The following is a 14892-nucleotide window of genomic DNA, read 5'->3' as shown; positions in this document are numbered from 1 at the left end:
TGTGACTGAATTCTTCTCCGCATCCAAAAATGCTTTTAGTTACTATGGCAATATTTACTTGATCCTGGCAGTCCAGTGTTGATTTAGGGAGATAATTACCAGAAAGGAAGATGATGGAGATGTATTTTTGAGTGTCCTTGTCAGAGACAATGTTTATAAAAAATTGAATGAGACCAAAAAAAAAAATGCACATTGTCTTCCAGGCAGACACCCTCTCCCACAGCTTCATGCTGATGGCCGTACTTTCCTCCAAAGATGTTTATTAGCCCAGGAGGCACTTCACTTGTTGTCTTTACCAGTATTTAAGGGGGCTTATCATTTTATGTTTCCCATCCCCCACCTGTCTTGTTGGATTCTGTTGTTGTTCTGGCAGATGTTAGCAGACTCGTGGTGGGCTGTTTAGTACATTTTACAGCCTGGTGGGCATGGAGAATGCATGTAGTTTGGATTCTCCTTTGGAGAGTTTGCATGGGGGCAGCTTTGGTAAACCTACCATACATGCATACATACATACATACAACAAAACAAGGAAATGAGTGGTACTGACAGCTGCTGTGGAGTGGACTGGACCCTTGGAGGTCTTCTCTTGGCCACAGGATCCAAGTCGTTCACATCTGACACCCTCAAACCAACTCCCCCTCTCATTTCCTTTTCTTTATAACACATATACATGCACATGTCAGACAAGAACATGTATTACTATTTAAAGCACCAAAGCCCAATGATTATCCCATTTATGTTTCCCCAAATATAGATTTGTAACTTGACACTGAAAAGGAAGACTTGAGAGCTTCTGAGTTCCTCAGTTACAATCCATATATAGGTGTGTGTATCTTAGTTAACGTTGCATAAACACTGAGATCATTTCTGAGAAACTACAAAGAATAAAATTCAAATAAGCCCCCAAAACACATTGCCATGATCCATAGAAATTTGATGAGCATTTTCCTGCAGTGTGTAGCATGCATATTCAAGGTCCCTCTGGCAGCTAAGATGTAGGGGGTGTAACAGTAGGAACCTCATTGTGGCGCTGTTGCGGAAGTACCAACCTCTGTCATAATAGTACCCTAAAAGGACTTAGCTCTTCATATGCAGAAGATTAGTAAAGTACTAATCTTATTTTATTTCATTTGTATTTTTCTCACCAATGTTTGCAAAATTAATAAACATTCCACATTATGCATATTTTATAGGCATACCAGTATCCATGCATATATACATGCAGATTTATACATATACACAAGTATATAAGGTCATATGTATGTAAGTAGTTATGGAAGCTCCTTAAAATATTTTTGCTTTCTTGTTTGGTTGATTGGCTACATTTTAAAGGTAGGATCTCACTTGTGGTCAAGACTAGCCTTGAGTATGCTAACCTCCTTCCTCGGATTCCTAAATATTGGGATTACAGATTCCCGTCACTTTGCCCAGGCCCTTTAAATATTTTTTTGTTCTGCTTTCTGTTTTCTTTTCTTGTAGAGGGAAACATGGTAAAGCCTGTAGAGGAGACCCTTCATTCACCTGCTCAAGAAAACTCGCTCCAGACAGAAGACCAATATGCGTGTTATCCAGAGCTCATGGGTAAATCTCTAATGCACCTAGACAAATACGAAGAAAGCGTGTCTGTGCCAACCATAAGAGAAAACTTAAACGACAGTGGCATCCAGTCTTTAAAAGCAGAGAGTGACGAGGCAGATGGGTGCTGTACGAGCCATTCAGACGATGGAAGGGACAAAGTCTTCAGCTCCCAGCCACCTTTCTGCTCCTCTGGCGACAGTGAAAGTGACTCTGACGGCGCCGAGAATGGATGGGGCAGAGGCTCCGTTTCCTCAGAAGACACGGACCCTCACAGAGGCCACAAACACAAGCCGGCATACGCCAAAAAAGACCTGCTGGAGGTTCCTGAGATAAAAGCTGAAGGTGACAAATTTGCCCCATGTGAGAACAGGTCTGATTCCGACGCCGAAGGGAGTGACCCACAGAACTCCCACACGGAACCCTTGGCTGTCAAAGCCCGGCCTTCCTTCCCAGAGGCTGAAGATGGTGAGAGCCTGGTCCCCAGTACAGAGGAGCCTGGAGAAGTGGATAAAGTGAAGGGGAACCTGAGTTTGTTAGAGCAAGCTATTGCTCTGCAGTCTGAACGAGGTTCTGTCTTCCATCACACCTACAAGGAGCTGGACTGCTTTCTCCTGGACCACCTGGTGAGGGAGCGGAGGCAACCCAAGGTTACTGACACTGGTGGAAGACAAATCTTTAACAATAAACGTAAGCACATTTTTATATTCGTTGCAGGAAGTAAGGTGATTTAGAATTTGAAAATTTTAAGTGCGCCTATTCCTTCTAAATTAGCCTTTTGACGACTTAATGTAATTTAAAAATCAATTCATAATCATGAAACTTGTCATTTCTTACTTTGCCACCACTCTTTTGTTCACTGTCAGCTCAGGGTCTGTGGATGCTTTGGTGTCTTAACACCTGACACATTTATCCTCTCCAGTTTTCTCATTGGATTAGCTGTGCAGAATCGCACCAGACCTTTTAACAATGCTTGACTGGATATTTTATTTAAGACTTTAACTTATTTCATTAGGCAAATCGAGTCTAGAATTTAATTTTTCTTTCGCTATTTTGTTCTGGGATTATGGGGCTGCTTTCAGGCTTCAAAATGAAAAACATCACGTCGCTGGTAAGCCAGGCAGGATGTTCTGAGGCTCCTTACGGTTAAGCCAGGTGTTAATCTACTTGTAAGATGATGATTTCCCAGCTCTCCAGTGACAGCCCATAGATACCTGGTCAGACTTCAATTGGCAGGGGGATGTACTTGGAGAAGACCTTAGATTGCTCTCCCAACATCAGGGGAATGATGTATCTCCCCTGCTGGAGGACTATGCCTGTTCTCACACTCGAAGCCTGTAATGTTTGTTAGTAGTCACTCCCAGTAGTTCACAGGTGCCCAGAGGAACACTTAACATGGCTATGCCCAGGGCTGGTCAGATTCAGACCTCCAAAGAGTGTGGTTATTGTTCTTGTTGTTTTCAGTGGATTGTTGGACCCCTGGAATCTGATGACCACAGAATCATGGAAACATATAAGGGAATACCATGCTCCTTGATCTTGAGGGCTTGGAGGAATAACATCTGTGTGGTCAGAAGGTCTAACTGGGGAAAGTGATGCACAAGGGAATTGTTTGATAATCTGAAGTCGCTGTTGATACTTACCTGCCACTTAACAATGCCTTGCGACTCTGAGAAAGTAGAAAGACTAAGTATAGTAAGGAAGGTGTGAGTGGGATGGAGCAGGATGCTAACGAGAAATGTGCAGTTGCAGACAGGACTTTCTTTATATCAGTAATTAATTTCTTAATTTTTCCTTATTTACCTTTTTATAAAGATAAACTACAAAATCTGTAAAAAGGATGCACTTCAATCTAAGTCAGATTTTGTTGGTTTTGAGGTCTATATTTCTCCTGTTTACCATCCTTGAAATCAGAAGGGCATGCAACAGTTTAACCTTCAACTTTTTTTTAAATCACATATAAAATAATGTTATAGCTTTCAACTGATAATATTTTTCAGGCAGTGAAATCCCAGGTGTGTAGAAATTTATTTCAACCGTAAGTTCAAATGCTTGATGGTTTTTGGTTATTTTATAACGTTTTTAAATCATCTTATATTTTCAAAATTAGTAACACAATAGGGTGTGTATAGCAACACTTGGTAGTGTAGTGGCTTAGGGCACTACTGGGGAGAGTAGATAAATTAACAGGATGTCGTGTGGCAGAGGCCTGGCATTGCTTTAGGTTTCAAAGCCCCTGAAAGGTGACCAGGCTCAGCTGAGGCAAGCATGGAAGGTGGGATCCGGGTTGCTGTCTGTGTATGGATACTGGTACCCACAGAGTCTGCACTCGACATTCATACACCCTTTGCTTGATGCTCCTAGAATCGGGAATCTGGCGGATTGTTCTTGGACCTGCATTCTCTGTTTGTAAGTGCTCGTTCAAGCTGTCATTTGCTGCCTTCTTTAAAAATACTGTTCCGATTTGGCGGACACCTTGCTCATGGACTCCACTGTTAAGGACAGAACACTAAGATTTTAACATGTCGTCCTACCCAAGTTCACAGAGGGGTCAGGAAGGCTCCAGTAAGTTTGCAAACTCTGCTCTGGAACATTCAGAGATGAGGCTGCAGTGTGGGTGCTGTGCTACCTATCATGTGGCCCTTGTCAAGTAAGAAGAGCAAGGGGAACAATGGGGCAAGGCTGCCTGGGATGAAGGAGAACGGTCCCAGGCAAACCAGGACACAGCAGCACTGGAGGATGAAGGCCCTTCATTGTGTAGTACTATACAAAGAAAATGAAAGAAGAGGCAGGCTGAGCGGCTGCCCTGAGCCAGTGCTCAGGTTTCTTATCATGCAAACAGGTTCTGCCCTCCAGAGCATTTTCATCTGCAGCTTTGTGTTAGGAGGCCCAGGAGAGAGCCGCAGACAAAGGGGTATGGTGGACTGTCAGTGGGCCCCACCTGGGCAGGTGCCAGCCCTGTTATCTCCAACACCCTTCCTGGCTTCCCTCAGACGCACAGTGTGCCGAAGAGGGGAAGTGCTCCCCGCCAGCCCTGTCAGTGCTTAGAAATGTGGTGTCATGTGGACAAGATCCAAGAGAGGAGGCACATCAAAACAGACTTAGTGGTTTCTCTCCTCTCCGTGAGTGGCAGTTTGCAATGGTGTCAAACCTCTCGGTTCATTTCTATCAAACTTCAAAGACTTTTACCTACAGGGTTTACATGCCTAGAAGGACTTGAAACTTGGCATTACATTACTGTTAAGTAAAACTTGTTTGCACCAAGTCCTAGAACATCACAATCTGAATATCCTTCTTTTCTCTTACAGAGTACAGAAAGGAGCATCCTTCCACATCCGTCATTTTAGTTAAATCTGTCTTTAATGCTGTTTCCCAGCATCCCTGCCCTTGGTCCTTCTCTGTGCATTTGCAGTGCTCTGATTTCAGCCTCCTGACTGGTCCTAAACTGTCAGTGCTGGCTACAACTTGGGGGATCCTCAGCCCCTCCTTCTTTTCTGAAACCATGCCCCCATGTAATTGGATTACACACAGCCTGCTGTGCCCCATCTGCCTAGAACTGCTTGTAATCTAACAACTGGAATGACTTGGTTTTACAGAGATACGTCTGTTCATGCGGTGTAGAGCCATGGAAATGTCTGACACATCCCATGTCCGTGACCTGCTCTGGGTGGTTTCCTTAGAGCAGGAGGGTGTGAGCTTCCCATCCCCACATGACAGGGCCCTTTCACCTACTCCAGGCCAGCAGCTTCACGAGCAGGGTCTCATAGATTACTTATTGTCACCGTGGGCCTCACATCTGCTCAGTATTCTTGTTGGTCCACATTGAGAGTTGCACATCCCTCCTGAAGGCTGTTTTTGCTTCTTTCTCTGAGTACCCACATGCTTCTAGCTTTCTGACCACCACCACCACACACACACATACACACGAACATACAATTTCTCCTGATTAGTATCATCCTGAGCTCAAGTTGGGTTAGTTTGGACCATAAGATAGCATTTCTGTGTCATTTACTTACCAGTTTGACCATATGTGCATGCATGTGTGTGCATGTGTTATATGATTGTACATGTATGCTTGTATGTTTGTGTGTCATATGTGCACATGGATGTAAGTGTGTGTTCATGTGTGTATGCACATGTTTGTCTATGTGCATGCATGCACATGTGTGTTTGCACAGATGCATGTGTGTACACATGTTCATGTGTGTGCTCCTATACGAATATATGCATATGTCTGTGCATGTCAATGCCAACCTCATCCATATTCCTATTCTGCACTCATGTTATGCATTTATTTATAAGCCTCTCTCTCAACACCCTGAGTACCAGGAAATCAAACTCCTGGCATTTTCTTCATCCCTTCCATCTTTGGCTCCTATCCTGTGGCAACTGTCATTCCTGGGAGCTCCACCCTCACAGGTTCTGAGTGCTACCGTAGCTGGGAAGCCCGATAAGTTTTCCTTCTCCTCAGATGCTACACTCAAACACTTCCCTTCAAAGTCTTCTCCATCACCTCAACTCCGAATTTCTGCAGCTGTGACCACAGCATCCTTCTGTGGTCACCTCACCTACTCCCGAGAGTTTGTCCCTAGGGGGCACAGGTTCTTGGAGATATTTTTTTTCCACTTGCTTGTATAGGACACAGCCTATTGATTCCCATCAGCTGCTCTGCATAAAGCCAGCTCAACTTGTATGTGAGTAGCTGGTCTACCCTCCCAACTTCACCTGCTGCCAGGGACCCACAAGGACAAAGCCAGAGAGGCCATCTGCCTATATGGTGGGCTCTTTGTCTTGTAATTTTAAATCTGTCTTTCTCTAAACTCTTTCAAAAGAGAATGGCTTGAGGTTAAATAAATTCTCCTTTCTTGCTTTTCTTCTTTTTATTTTTTTTTCCAGGAGCATGGTCACCTTCTGGCACAGGATGACTTTTCATAATAAAGACTTAACTCCATTATGTGACATGACAACTTAAATCCATCTCTGTGTTTTAACAGTCCCTTGCCCTGTGGCAGCCTTTGCTTAGGAATCCAAGAAAATTAAAAATGTGTTTTGCTTCCACGGGTCTTAGTTGAGGGTTTTATTCAAGGCAACGTAAGAAGAATGTTTATGATGGCGAACCTGAATAGAGTGTGAGTGACCCCACAAGGCCACCCTATTGAGTGATGAGGAGGAAGCACCGTGTGAGTGTCTCAATTCAATTTCTCTTTAGATTCGCCAAGGCCTGAAAGGAGGGAGGCCAAGTGCCCCATCCCTGGCTGTGACGGCACGGGGCACGTAACTGGGCTCTATCCCCACCATCGCAGCCTTTCCGGGTGCCCCCACAAAGTGCGAGTTCCTCTGGAAAGTGAGTATCCCTCGTTCTGAGGTCACACCTATGCCATCATCCACACAGTGCAACCTCATGCGGCCGTCCCCCCTTCCTTCTGGTTAGAACTAGAATGGAAACATAATCTATCTTCACATGTTAAGCAATCTCCATGCAACTCTTTGAGAGGTGGTTGTGCGTTTATTTGTTTCTAACTTTGAGACCAGGTCTGGCTCCTGCAGCCCTCAGGCGTCTTCCTCTACCATGCCAAGTTTAGCTATTGTTCTAAAACATAGTTTATTAGAAAAGTTCAAGAACAGTAATTTCAGCAGTAGTGACCTCCCAACCTGCCCTCACCATGAGATCACATGCTCCTTAGAGTTCTCTCAGGAGGCTCTGTCCCATCTGAGCCCCCTGGAGCAACAGCAGCCTTTCCTCCCTCATCCCTGCTGTAGTTATTCAGTGCTTTGGGCTACAGAAGAGAAGGGACAGATTAGCTGGAAACACTGGGATCTTACACAATTTCTCAACTTATTACTGGGACAGTTCTTGGGCTACCCCATAAGTAAAAGTGGGGATACCTTGACATCCCCGGCTGTCAGGATTTGGAGAATCGCTAGTTTTTCACATGATCTAACTGCAGTATTAACAGTTCCTTGCTCTAACTCTCTTATCCTTCATTCAGACTTACTCTTACCAGTAGTCACGTGGCAGGGGAGGGTGGATGGACAGAAGCAAAAGAGACCACTTAGGAACCGTCCAGGTTAAGGTGAAAGGATTGAAAGAGCTGTGGAACTTGTGGAAAAACAAGATCTCTGCTGCTGTAGGGAAATGTCCTTAGTGGGTGACTAACGAGCTTCTCAGGTCAGACAAGAGAGAGGCAGCAGGCTCTGTCCCAGCACGTGTGTTCGTGGCCCCAGAACCACAGAGGACAGGGGCAGGGTATCTAGGGCTGAAACTGTTTGACAGTCAGAGGAGCTTAGACATGAACTAACTTTCTGGGTTTTCTTTCTGAAGTTATGAGGGGTTTTTGTTCAGTATGAACACATTCCAGGAAGAATCATGGGGAACTGCCTATGTGAAGTCATTTGAGTGTAAAATGGAGAAGTAAATTTGATGCTATCTTATATATAATGTATGTATGTACGTATGGTAAATTGTTCTTACCTTTAACATGATATTTTATGCTTAGTTCTTGCCATGCATGAGAATGTGCTCAAGTGTCCCACCCCAGGATGCACAGGAAGGGGACATGTGAACAGCAATCGCAACACTCACAGAAGGTATTCTGATAACTTGCCAATAATTTACGTTGCAAAGTGCAAAAGAAACGTTCCACAAATGAAATAATAGGCCACAGGTTGAGAGACCTGGTGTGTCATTGTTAAATATTACCTCTTGAAATAGCTACCAAGAAGTCTCAACCTCAGAAAAATTTACATTAGTGGTCAACTAAATAATGAAACAGTTGTGTTGGAAGATGCACAGGCCTCATGTCTACAGAGAAACATGCACAGGCTGGCATCAGTGCTCCCTATGGGTTATCCCACTCAGCAGACATTTAGAAGGGTTTTACATTTGTAAGTATAGGACTTTGAGTGTAAACCACACAAGGCATATATGCCAATTTTATTAAAATGTAAACTAAAATTAAACTAAACTAAAAGCACACTGTATGTATTTACATACAAATATATCGTGTATACATGTGGATATTTTAAGCAAAATTTTATTTTATTTTTTCCATGCATTTTTTTAATGTTTCTGTACCACATGTGTGCAGTGCCCACAGAGTATAGAAGAAGGTGTGGACTTTCCTAGAACTAGAGTTATAGATAGTTATGAACTGCCGTGTAGGTGCTGTGAATCAAACCCAGGTCCTCTGGGAAAGTAGCCAGTGTTCTTAACCACAGAGTCCTCTTTCCATTCCTGAATTATTTTAATTTTATGCACACATTTTATATTATACATGGATTGTGTGGTTGAGTTATGGTTTGGCTTATAATAATATTGCCAAAAGTTTCATATTTGTGCCTTCAATTTAACTAAGATATGAAATTTAGCCTCTAAAATTTTGCTAAAATTCCTAAGGTAGGCATGGAGATTTCATGCTCACTTCTATAGTCAGACAATTGCCTGTGGGAATGAGCACTTTGGTTTTAAAAGACTGAGTTTCAGAATTTTTTGGTATTTCCCCATTACATAACATGTTGATTTTTTTTTTTAAATGTATTCACTAGTTGTCACCTCTGAGATGGAGGTCAGGAACAAATGTAGACACTGAATCTGTAAACCCTTTGAGATCTTTTGTATGACAATGGCGCTAAGTGAACTATTAATATGACTTAACATTTGCTGTACGCCAAGGGCGCTGAGTGTCTGTGCCAAGGCAGACCTCATTGTCACGCTCACTCACATCCTCCAACGCTTCTTTTTTTGAAACAGTCTTTCGGGTTGTCCCATTGCTGCGGCTGAAAAGTTGGCAATGACCCAGGACAAAGGTCAACTTGATTCTTCCCAAACTGGACACTGTCCTGAGCAAGCTCACAGGTATGAACCCTCCTATTCATATTGGATCCCACCCAGCAGAGCCTCTGTTTCAAATGTGTCATTTCACGAACGTCTGCTTGTCAAGTTCAGTCACTAGTGGGTTGATGTGGGCTGCCAGTTTGCAAGACCAGTAAATGATAACATCATTCAAATGATCTAGGGGATATTTCAGAAGTTTAACTTAATTTCCCTATCTTTACAAGGCTAGCATAATACTGGCATGCCCAAAAGAATGAAATATACAATCACATATATTAATCAAATTTCTCTGGCACTAAGGTAGCCTCCCATTTGTGATGGAATTCTTTCCTGCCTGGAGGAAACTTCATCAGGAACATTTCAAAGTATGAGATTATTATGTGCTGTCTTTAGGTTTACACATACAAAGGGCTTCCATGGTAGGTATCTGGTAACAAATGTCTCCATGGTCCCCTGAGTGCCCAGGTTCTTCATAATATCTAGTAGTTTCAATGAGATTTTACATAAAATGAGCGTTGATACTTAAGGTGATAGAAAGCTTATTCTGCAACCATCATGTATATAGTAAAAGTTATTTGAGAAGAAATAAAGGTATCAAATAACTGTTGTCACTGAGCTACTAAAACTGCTAAAACAATTAGTAGGTACTTTAGTATTTCCAGGGTGTTACTTAACATGGGGTTCTTCATTGATATTGGAATGTTCTCTTGATTCTTATGAATATGCTTATGAAAAGCTACAATTGAGTTTCTTGTTTACCATTGCTTTAGACACTAATGTCACTTTAGATAAGATTATTTCCACAATTTCAGGGTGACAAACCAGCTTACAGTAACATCTGCTCATCCCTCAAGTATTTCTCTATTCAAAATCAAAATTTGCATACAACATATTTTGATCATATCATTTCCCCAGGTTCTCCCCACCTCCCTACCCACCCAACTTCATGTGTGCTCACTTACTCTCTCCCAACTCTAAAAAAACAAAACCAAAAACAAAAAGTTAAAATCAAAATAGACAAACAAAAATACCCCAGAAAGACAAAAAGTAACAAAATGTTTGCACATGCACACACACACGCACTATGAGGTTGGTTTTGTGTTAGGCAATTACTCGTGGGCATTGGCCTGCCCTGGACTGTAGTTGATATACCCAGTGACACTCCAGTGAAGAAAATTGATCTTCCCTTTCCCAGTGAGAATTGATTGCAAAGACCTTCTCCACTGGGGGGTGGGACTTCATGATCATTTTCCTTCTCTATGCTGCAATTGTGTCTAGTTTGAACTTGTTCAGATTCTATGCATGCTGTCATATTCTCTGTGAATTCATATGTTTATTAAGCCTGTTGCGTCTGGAAGACACTGTTTTCATAGAGTTATCCACCACCTGTGGCTCTTAAGATCTTTTCACCTCTTCTTCTTGAGGGGAAGGATTTGATGAAGACATCACACTTAGTACTGAGTGCTCAAAAGTCTCTCACTCTCTGAACATAGCTGTGTGGGTCTCTGTGTTAATTACAACCTACTACATAAAGAAAGCTCCCTGATGAGGGCTGAGCAATACGCTTACCTATGGGTATATGAGTATAAATCTAGCAGTCATTTTAGAGTTATGTTCCTTTATGGTAACAGTATTATTACATTTTCCCATAGGTACATGACCAATCTAACCTCATGTTCTTGACCACTTTACCAGAGTCAAAAATGGGTTTCATCCTTTGGAGTGGTCCTTAAGGCCAAATGTGATTGGTTATTCCCATAACATTTGGGACACTATTTACTAATATCCTTCATTCAGGTCACTGATGTCAGTTGCAGGGTTATAGCTGGTGGTATTATTTCTTTTGTTCTCTGGTAGTGTGCAGAATATCTTGTACCATGAGTGCTAGTCAGTAGGGGTGACTACTGGTAAGGCACCAGGTTGAGTTTTTAAAGACAGAAGTTTTGTATTCAACAACAGTCCTTACAATCAGGTTGTAGAGAGTAACCAAAAACCTTAGAAATCACCTATTATTTCTAGAGGGTAAGTTTATAGTAAACTTTGGCCCATTGGGTCAACAAAATGTGAACCATTTCTAGCATTGAAGATTTTACTTGGTGGCATGAAATGTTTAATTGAGTCATTGTCTCCCACACTATATAGCAACTCCATTAAATTTCTTTTTTATATTCATATATGTTTTAGGAAGCCCCTATAGTAGTAGGTTTCCTTATGGCTTTACAAATGGCCTTCAGTGTTAGTTGTCCTTCCCCATATTCCTCCTTTGCCCTGACCTCCCAACCCCCTCTCCCTTTAATCCTCACATTCTACTTTGTTCTGTATTTCTTTATGACACTAAATTCTGTTTCTTCTTCCTTGGGAGATCACCTCCTCCTCCTTAGTCCTAACCTAACTTCTGTCATTATTCTAATGAAAACACATATAACCATGTATAAGAGAAAAGACAATATTTGTCTTTTGAGGTCTAGGTTATCTCACCCAGAGTAATTGTTTCCAACTCTATGCATTTATCTGCAAATTTCATCCTTCTCCACAGGTGAAGAGTAGTCTGTTGTATAAATGTAGCACATTTTCATTACACATCTGCAGCTTTGGACATCTAGACTCTTTACAGTTTCTGATTCTCGTGAATCAATGCACACGAGTGAGCACATATCTCTGCAGTAGGGTATAGAGTCCTTTGGATGCATGCCTCAAAGGGGTATAGTTGGCACTTGAGGAAGAATGAATGACATTTAGCTTTTTCAGAAACCTCTGCAATGATTTCCATAGATGCTGTACCAGTTTTCACTTGTACCAGTAATGGATATATGTTCCTCTTTTCCTGCTTTTTCACCAGAATGTGATATTATTGGCTTTATTGATCTTGGCCATTCTGACTGGGGTAAGATGAAGTCTCAAAATAGTTTTGATTTGCATTTCCCCAATGTCTACGGATCTTTAAAGTTCTCTGAAGAGTTTCCCCATCATTTGAGTTTTATCTTTTGAGAAATCTCTTAGTTTTATACTTCATTTTAGCTGATTTGTTTCCTTGGTGTCCAAACTTTAGTCCATATATTTTAAATATTAACCCTCTTTCAGTTATAAGTTGCTTAATTTTTTATTTTCTGTTAGCACTTTACTTGAGTTATCAAGTCCTTTTCTGTACAGAAGCCTTTTAGCTTTATGAGATTCCATTTATTAATTGTTGATCTCTGTGCCTGCATTCTCAGTATCCTGTTGAAAAATCCCTTCCTCTGCCAATAAGTTCAGTCCTAGTCCCCACTTTCTCCTCTGTCAGATTCACATTATCTGGTCTTACATGGAGGTCTTTGATCTAACCGGGTTGAATGTTGTGAGGGGTGCAATCTAGTTTCATTCTCCTACATAGAGCCATCCTGTTTGACCAATATAACTTGTTGAAGATGTTGTCTTTTCTTCAGGGTCTATTTTCAGCTTCTTTGTCAAAAATTGGGTGTGTGTAGGGTATGTAGAATTATGTCTGGGTCTTCAATTCTATTCCGTTATTCAGTATGTTCTATTGTTATGCCGACCTCATTAGTTGTTTTTTTTAATACTATAGCTCTGTAGTACAACTTGAAATCTGAGTGATACATCCATCAGTTCTTTTACTATTCAGAGTTGTTTTAGCTCTTCAGAGATTTTTGTGTTTCCAATTTAAGTTGAAGATGATTTTTTTTTCAATTTCTGTAAAGAAATGTGTTGGAAATTTTTTAGGCTTTAATCTTTTTAAATTAAGTTTATTCATTGATTTTACCCCAGTAGCAGTTTCTCCTCCTTCCTACCCTCCTAGTCTCTCCCCTGCCCCAATCCACTCCTCCTCTATTTTCCTGCAAAAGGGGCAGGCCTCCCATGGGTATCAACAAAGCATGTTCTATCAAGCTGAGGCACAGCTAAGCTCCTTCACTTGTATTAAGGCTGAGCAAGACAACCTAGGATGAGGAATAGGTTCCCAAAAGCCAAACCAAAGTTATAGGGACATGCCCTGTTTCCACTACTAGGTGTCCACAATTAGCATTGTCACATAATCGTCACATGTATGTACAGGACCGTAGGTTGGTCCATGCAGGCTCCCTGGCTATTGGCCCAGACTCTGCGAGCTCCTATGAACCAGGTTCCTGTGAGTTCCCTTGTGATGTCCTTGACTCACACCCCCCCCCCCCCCGGGCCCACCTCATACCCTCCTTCCTTCCTTTCTTTATCAGGATTCCCTGAGCTTGACCCAGTGCTTGGCTGTGAATCTCTGCATCTGTTTCCATCAGTTCCTGGATGAAGGCTCTCTGATGACAAATGGGGTAGTTACCAATCCCTCATACTTCCTGTAAGCAGGCCAGACTGTAGGTCTAAGGTTGTTGGGTTGAGCCAGCGTCCCAATCCATCTGCTGGAAGTCCTGCCTGGTAATGTGTTGGAATTTTGATGAGGACTGAATTAAATCTGTAAAGAACTTTTTGCAGGATGCCCATTTTCACTATACTAATCCTACTGATTCATGAGCATGAGGGAAGTTTCCATCTTCTGATATCTTCAGTTTCTTCCTGCAGTATCTTCAAGTTTTTTTTTTAATCACTTTTACTTGCTTAATTAGCCCCAAGAGTTTTTTGAGGCTATTGTGAAAGGTTTTGTTTTCCTGATTTCTTTCTCAGCCTTTCATTTGTATATAGGTAAGCTACTAATTTTTGTGAGCAAATTTTGTGTTTTGCTCCTGTTTCCTGGTGGAGTTTTTAGGATCATTTATGTATAAAATTATATCTTCAGCAAGTAAAGATACTTAGACTTCTTCCTTTCCTACATGAAACCCCTTGATCTTCTACAGTTGTCTTACACTAGTGAAGACTTGGAGAACTGTATCAAATAAGTGTGGAAAGACTGATTTTAGTTGAAATGCTTTGAATTTCTCCCCATTTTAGAGTGATGTTAACTGTGGACTTGCTGTACATTGTCTTTGTTATGTTGAGGTATGTTCCTTGTATCCTTAGTCTCCTTAAGACTTCATTATAAAAGTGATAGATTTGGCCAAAGGCCATTTCTGCATATGCATTTTCTTTCCTAGTCTGTATTTGTATTGGATTTTGTTGAATGGTTTACTTATATTAAATTATCCCTACATGTCTGGGATTAAGTCAACTTGCTCATGGTGGATAATCTTATGTTTTTGAACTCCATTTGCTAGTATTTTATTGAGATTTGCATATATGTTTATAATGTATATTGTTTTATAACTTTCTTTATGATGGGCCTTTGTGAGGCTTTTGTTTGTTAGTTTTGTTTTTTTCAACACAGGGTTTCTCTGTGCAATAACTCTGGTTGTCCTGGAATTTATTCTGTAGACTAGGCTTGCCTTGAAATCACAAAGATCTGCCTGCCTCTGCCTCCTGAGTGCTGGGATTAAAGGTGTATGCCATCACCACCTGGATGTATACTTTTGATATCATGCTAATAGTGACTTTGTAAAAGGAACTGGAAAATATTCTCTCAGTTTTTA

General features: G+C 41.5%; 1 protein-coding gene across 10 annotated transcripts in view; it reads left to right on the top strand.

Moving 5' to 3' along the window:
• St18 (ST18 C2H2C-type zinc finger transcription factor) overlaps window positions 1–14892 on the top strand; it is a 249079-nt gene that overhangs the window by 194762 nt on the left and 39425 nt on the right. For 8 of the 10 annotated variants that reach the window (XM_041657764.1, XM_041657763.1, XM_041657765.1 and 5 more), the window contains 5 exons: window positions 1480–2265; window positions 3940–3984; window positions 6785–6919; window positions 8073–8163; window positions 9326–9430. In XM_041657764.1, the coding sequence (XP_041513698.1) occupies window positions 1480–2265; window positions 3940–3984; window positions 6785–6919; window positions 8073–8163; window positions 9326–9430 (1162 nt within the window). The remainder of the gene's footprint in view (window positions 1–1479; window positions 2266–3939; window positions 3985–6784; window positions 6920–8072; window positions 8164–9325; window positions 9431–14892) is intronic. The other 2 variants (XM_041657767.1, XM_041657766.1) reach the window with 1 other exon arrangement.

This window comes from Microtus oregoni, unplaced genomic scaffold, assembly GCF_018167655.1.
Source record: "Microtus oregoni isolate MIOR12 unplaced genomic scaffold, Mior012 000008F_ref0000371, whole genome shotgun sequence".
Lineage (NCBI taxonomy): Eukaryota > Metazoa > Chordata > Mammalia > Rodentia > Cricetidae > Microtus > Microtus oregoni.
The sequence above is the reverse complement of the archived record's forward strand: the minus strand, read 5'-3'. Positions and strand labels throughout refer to the sequence as shown.